The sequence below is a fragment of the Sinocyclocheilus anshuiensis genome, unplaced genomic scaffold (assembly GCF_001515605.1).
Source record: "Sinocyclocheilus anshuiensis isolate Anshui unplaced genomic scaffold, SAMN03320099.WGS_v1.1 scaffold874, whole genome shotgun sequence".
Taxonomy (NCBI): domain Eukaryota; kingdom Metazoa; phylum Chordata; class Actinopteri; order Cypriniformes; family Cyprinidae; genus Sinocyclocheilus; species Sinocyclocheilus anshuiensis.
In genome coordinates this window covers 689,324-696,135 of record NW_015538065.1, presented here as the reverse complement: position 1 = coordinate 696,135, position 6,812 = coordinate 689,324, and the positions used below count along the sequence as shown (strand labels likewise).

Here is a 6,812-nt window from a genome sequence, read left to right as displayed (position 1 = left end):
AAATTTAATTAAATAATTGATTATAATTTATATTGAAATAAAAATACATTTTAAAATATACCTGGATTAAATATACCAGCAGCCAACAAGATATGAGTAAAGGCCTGTTCACACCAAGAACGATAACTATAATGATAACTATTATAATAACTATTAGCATCCACACCAATGCACAATAACTTTCTGTTCATTGTAAGCACATGCTGCAGTTTCTGCCAGTCATCTGCCACTTGCTCAATGCTTGAGCTCTTTAAAGCAGGATGAATTCTGGATGAATTCTGATTGGCTGTAAAAGTTATTTCATTGATATTGTTCCTTTATGTCATTATTATTGCAGTTATATTAAAACGTACTATAAGTTAAGTTTAAATGTAATATATATATATTTTTTGATAGACAAACAAAGTTGGCTTGTGCTTTTTAGCCTCTTCTCTTGATTTTCTTGATTTTTATTTTTAGATATCTTATTAAAATCAATTGATAATGTAGACAGATAATATTGACAGTTTAAGTACATTTTAATTATGTTTTCAGTCTAATTGCCAGCATTAGTAGTTATCAATCTTAAAATGTGAAGTAAAGTTTGGTTGATCAAAGGTTATATTGTCTAACAAAAGTTTTGTTGTTGTTTCAGACTCCGGAAATGTTCTTGAACAGCATATCATCGTGTACAATCCACTTGCCTGGAACATTTCAACATATATTAATATTTCTGTGGCATACGCAATGGCAGTTGTGCTTGACGATGATGGAAAGGCAGTACCTGCTCAGGTTGCAAAACATATTTTTTCTGTTGATCTCATTCATTGCTTCTGGCATGACATGCAGTTATCAGTTGTTTCAGTTAATAACAGACTCAATAATTAACTGCAGATCCAGCAATCGATGGAGTCTTCCACTGTCTACGATCTGTTCTTCGTTGTTGAGCTGGGTGGACTGCAGTACAGAAAGTACATTGTGCAGTTCCCGCAATCCCACTGTGACACTGGATCTGCCTGTGGGGCGACTCATGTGGCCAGAGTAGTGACATTTAAAAAGAAGAATGTGAGTCAGTGGAAGAGGACGGGTAGGAAGTTGTTACCAGTGCTGAATGAGTGCTACAAACTGCTGTTTGACCAAGAGACAAACCTTCTGCACAGCATCACAGACCGGCAAGTTCTCCTTCAATATGCATCAGATTGCCACAGTTATGTCCAATGGGACATTTCAATTGAATTTCTGACGCAGTCTATCCATTACAGGTGTGAAAAGATGAGAGTTAGAGTACAGCAGGATTTCTGGGAGTATGAGGCCAATGGGGACGTCCACTCCGGGCCGATCTCAGACAACTACATCTTTACTGCCAACGGCTCAGCTATTCCTGCATACAAATCTGTGGCCATGGAGATTGTGCCAGGGAAGGTAGTCTCAGAGATACGCCAGTATTTCTACAGGTAAAAGAAAAAGTGTTTCTTGATATCCTGAATCTATTATGTCTGTCTGCTTCTAGGGTTGTTGTTCTCTCTAAAATACAAGGCAGCAATTTAAAATACAACCTTTATTTAAAGTAGGGATGACAAAAAAATTCTAGTCAATTTGATAAGCCCATAATTAATTTCATGTTAGGGCTGATGACAGAGAAATGGAGAATATATATATATATATATATATATATATATAAAATAAATCACAATTAGTTATTTGAAGTGTTAAGTATAAAGTGAATTTAGGAACAACATTATAATATGCAATTAATTTATGCACATAATGTACAGTATGAAAAATCGATATTCATTTTTAGATTTTATATAAAATTATATTTTACAGTGTTATTAAATAAACATAAATAAACATTAAGTGTAAATGTAAAAATGTAAAAAGTGGAAATTAGCACGCACAATTAAATATCCACAACCAATTTATAAAACCCTATATAAATTATTACTATAGAAATTGGCCAGAGTAAATAATTACCTTAGTCAACTTGAAATTAAAATTAAAAATCTATTTTCTAAATGTATGTTATTGATCTTATTGTGAGCAATTCATCCATGCAAATGTTTCAGCATATGTTTTCATATATTTAAATCAAAATGTCATAACCTAAGACTAAGAATTCTTACTGGTCACATAAACCAGACAATCATTTAGTCTGCTTAAACCCTACCATGATCATCTGCAAGCTTGCTTTTTTATGACTGCAATGCCCACATCTCAAGCAATTAACAACCGATAGATAAAGCCAGGCTCCTCCTAGCATACATGTTTTTCTTTTTCAGTAATCTGTTAATCTCTGATGTACACCACAATATAAAAGAAAAAAACTCTGGTGCTATGCCTCTTTCATTGCAACTTTAAACACCACTCACATTTTCTCCAAAAATCTAGCAAAGTAGCAATAGTTCTCAGTCCTAAAAGTGTGAGTGTTCTCTCTGCAGAGAGGAAGAAGACGAGAACCACACTTACTCGGTGGTCACCAGAGTGCCGTTAGGGTTTGAGGGTCGGCTGGCATGTTTCAGACTGGAGCAGAGCTATAAAGTGGGCCCCCTAGAGATAAACAGAGAGACCGTGTTCAGAACCCGCACGAGTCTGAAGAATAACCGAACACTGTTTACTGATAACAACGGCTATCAGATGATGAAAAGGACATATAAGACCTTTGTGAACAACACAATCGCCCGTGTAAGGTTGCTTTACACCTTAAATTCATAAATCATACCAGTTTTCAGATATTAAGAGATATGCTTATTATACATCTGTTGTGTTTACATGCACAGAATTACTACCCAATGGTACGAGCGGCCTACATACAAGATGATTCCAGCAGAGTTGTGTTCCTCAGTGAAAGAGCTCATGGAGTGGCCAGTCTAAGTCAGGGTCAACTAGAAGTGAGGGCTTGCATTTGCCTTTCACACATACTTGGCACTGTTGTGTCAATCTCAAGCCTTACTGAGCTGTTTTCTGTGTATTTGTATTCTGTACATTGTGTGTGTGCATCAGGTGATGCTTCATAGACGGCTTTGGAATAACCAGGAGTGGAATCTGGGTTATAATCTGACTCTTAATGACTCGTCTGTGGTTAGGCCCGTTCTCTGGATGATGCTGGGCTCGCCTTCTGCATTGTCATCTATCTACCAACAGGAGGCACTAGAGCTGCAGCACAGACCTGTGGTTATGCCCATTGACCAACCCCGTGAGTTTGCAGACACAGGTATTGCTCGACTAGTTTTCATTTCAGTCTCAGTTCCTCTTAAACATTTATTACATTCAGTGTTAACCATCTATTGAGTAACAATAGGCAACCCAATAATAGGCAACATACTGTAGCGTACCCTCCATTTATCTTTAATCCAAATGCTTGCCATTACTAATGTACAACTACTGACAAACAGGTACAATTTAAATTTATATAAAATAAAAAGTTGTCAGTTAAAAATAGAAATTCCCTCCATTGGCCCAGTACCAAGGTTATTACTAAAGCAATAAGCCCCAAGAAGCCGTGGTTTACAGTGAATTTATAACGGCTAAGGGGCGGGCGGAGTGCCTAAAACCCCCTTAGCTGTTATAAATTCACTGTAAACCACGGCTTCACGGGGCTTATTGGTTTTATAAAACGGTTATTCCATATATGTAGTAAGGTTTCACAAAATAAAACAGAGCAAATAAAGTGTAATGATATAATAAAAACAGTATTCTTCCACCAAACAATGTAGTTCCTCAGAAACAGTTGTGGTTGCAACAAAGTGGCTGCCAAGCAACAGCAAACATAAACAAAGGTGTGTGTTTGTAGAGTAATTTACAACAGCTTGGAACGTGGCTCAACCAATCAGAATCAAGGACCGGAACTATTCGTTTTATAAAGTAACTAAACTACAGTCATAAAGATGTACAGTATATTACTTGAAATGTAATAAATTAGAAAACATGTCTCATTTTTTATTTTATTTTGACATCATTTTAATATGATGTACTAAAATAACTAAAACTGAAATAAAAACTATATAGTCATATTAAAATATACTAATAAAATGACAAAAACAACAAAATTACTAAAACATTTAAATGAAATTAAAATGAAAACAAAAAAATATAAAAATACTAATTCAGAATATTGAAAGAAATAACACTGCCCAGTACATCTTTCCTTAAAATGTGGAAGCCCTTTTTAACATACATATGCACTCATGCATCATCATCCAGATGACACAGATTTATACAATTTTGTTTGTACTTAGTGCACCTACTATTTTATTTCTGTTTGTACATTTAAAACGCTTTACCTTCATGTATTATTTATTTTATTAGATTTTCATTATTACCTCCCTTTTGTCTGAAATTTTCTTGATTTTTTTCCCCCCCATCTTGTATGTGTCATAAAAAATGATAAGAAAATCATTAACAAAAGTTGTCAATTGAGCAAAAATGTTAAGTAACAGTGCTTTACCTAAAGTGTACTGAACAACAATAACATTTCTTTTCCATATTTGTGTGTTTTGTACATTTTGGTAAGCAAACCGAGACAAAGAAATGTAAACTTTTCCCTTGCACAGAAAAGCCGTGGAATCAGAGAGAGAAATTTAGTGGGCCGTTTGTTCAGCCGGTTGTGGTGCCCCAGAACCTCCACATGCAGACCCTCAGCATCCCTGGCTGGAACTACAGTCCTGATCACACCCAGCACCTCCACAGTCTTAACTCAGGCAGGCTACAATATACTGTACACAACAAAACTGACAAAACAATAATGTTTCATAACAGTTATGTGAATCAGGATTTGATGGAGAGAGTCATGGTGAAGTATAAATTCTGCTTTTAACCAGAAGCTATCTTCAAAATGTATATATTGTTTTTCAAGGTGGAGAGAGAAAGTCTGAGATAGACTTTGACCGTATTCTTTTGAGAATCACACACCTGTATGAAGGGGGAGAAGACCCAGTCCTATCACAACCCACCGTTATTAACCTGAAGGTACATTTAATCTATTTATTTTTGATGTTTTTATTAGTAGAACATTGGTTGATTTATTAAGCATCACCACTTAACAGTAAATTCATACATGCATTTTGCAACTTTAGGGATCTTATCTATTCACGAACAGCTTGTAACACTCCAAAGAGAAATGAAAACTTGAAATCGCATCATATGACCCCTTTAACAGGAAGTTATGAGAGGCATAGGTGAATTAACCAGAGTTCAGGAGCGTTCCCTCACTGGAACATGGAATATATCAGACCTCCAGAGGTGGAGCTGGAAAACCAATGAAAGTGTACGGAAAGAAGGTGAGATTTCACCCTTGATTGGTAACTACAATGTTTGATCTGACAAGTAATTAAATCCGATTGAGTAGATGTAATAAGAAATGTCAGTGCTAAAAACTGTTGTTGTTTTTTTCTCTGTTTACAGAGCAAATTGATTTTTTCAGCTGCACAACCCAGGACTTCAATGTGACCATTTATCCGAAGGAGATCAGAACCTTTTTCATTTACTTTACAGACAGATTTGCAGAATCAGATTTTTATCTTCTGTGAAGATTCTTTATTAAGATTATTTCTAAATTGTCAGTAAAGATTTTAAGATGCGTACAATCTGAATCACCTTTTGAAAATGTGCTTTATTTTTTCTTATGAAATTATTAAAGATAGTGTTAAGCATCACACATCTTGTGAAGTGTTTAGACTCATTTGTGTTCTTTGCTCATTTAGAAAGTACATATACAATCTTGACATCAGGTCAGTGGGTGAGTGTGAACTTTATTTGTTGAAGTTCAATGCAAAAACTTTTATATCGCCACTGACAAATGAATAGCATTGCTGTTATGTTTTCACATTGGCTTAAAGCAATATTCCACATCAAAATGAGAATTCTGTCATAATGCACACACCTGTATGATGTTCAGTGTCATCCAGTTTTGAAATGTTGTTCCAAGCTGTTTTTTTTTTTTTTGGTCTACATCGTACAATAGAAGTCAATGGGCTCCAATTTAGTTGGGTTCCCAATATTCTTCATAATATCTTTTGAGTTGATGAAAGAAACCGGATGAAGACAGAATTTTCATTTTTGGGTGGAATACCCCATCCAAGAAGGTAAATAATATGGTGAAAATATTGTCAACACATACAACTCATACAACAGTATGAAGACTGTAACTAGATTTATTTATTTTATTTTTATTGTTTATTACATTTGTTTATTCAATTTTAATAACTTTTAATTTGTGTATTGACAATGTCCATACACCAACGGATTCAGTTTATGAATTGGAACATACAGTATATGTTCTGTAAAAGGCTATTTTTACAAGTTTTATATGTTGTATTGTAAAGCTGATTGAGATATTAATTCATGCTGGCAATTATACACATTTATGTTAATACAGAAATAGATCTGCAGTTAAAAGACTATTTAAAAAACTGTTAAAAGACGATGTTTAAATGCGCTCAAAATATTTGTATAGAGATATATTACTGATATGTTTGACTATGGTATAATGTATTAGTATTTAATAATGTGTTCTAAGATTGAGTTTTATTAGTATTATTAGTTTTTAGATGCACACACTCTCACTTTCATTGCGCTGCCGTGGGTGGCGTCATAACGATGACAGGCTGAAAAAGACAGAAACGGTTTACAGTCGAGAACTGTGCATAATACTGTGCATCATTCATACTGCTCACCAGCATCGACAGATATATGAAATGAGTGTTACTTACCACATGAGATCTGGGAGTGCAGCAAGGAATCACCTTGCAGCAGTATGCAGCTATTGTGATGGAGAGGACAATCTGAGTCACCTCCGTGAGCTGATCTAATGTATACAGTAGATGAAATCCCTTCTG

General features: G+C 34.9%; 1 protein-coding gene across 1 annotated transcript in view; it reads left to right on the top strand.

Annotated features, from left to right (window-relative positions):
* The window catches only part of man2b2 (mannosidase, alpha, class 2B, member 2), a 10,079-nt gene extending 3,700 nt beyond the window's left edge, over nucleotides 1-6,379 (top strand). The window contains exons 8-17 of the mRNA XM_016479580.1: nucleotides 635-771; nucleotides 874-1,151; nucleotides 1,242-1,433; nucleotides 2,418-2,661; nucleotides 2,757-2,867; nucleotides 2,980-3,190; nucleotides 4,530-4,676; nucleotides 4,832-4,944; nucleotides 5,135-5,255; nucleotides 5,380-6,379. Coding sequence (XP_016335066.1) covers nucleotides 635-771; nucleotides 874-1,151; nucleotides 1,242-1,433; nucleotides 2,418-2,661; nucleotides 2,757-2,867; nucleotides 2,980-3,190; nucleotides 4,530-4,676; nucleotides 4,832-4,944; nucleotides 5,135-5,255; nucleotides 5,380-5,504 — 1,679 coding nt within the window. The 3' untranslated portion in view covers nucleotides 5,505-6,379. The remainder of the gene's footprint in view (nucleotides 1-634; nucleotides 772-873; nucleotides 1,152-1,241; nucleotides 1,434-2,417; nucleotides 2,662-2,756; nucleotides 2,868-2,979; nucleotides 3,191-4,529; nucleotides 4,677-4,831; nucleotides 4,945-5,134; nucleotides 5,256-5,379) is intronic.
* The last annotated feature ends 433 nt before the right edge of the window (nucleotides 6,380-6,812 follow it).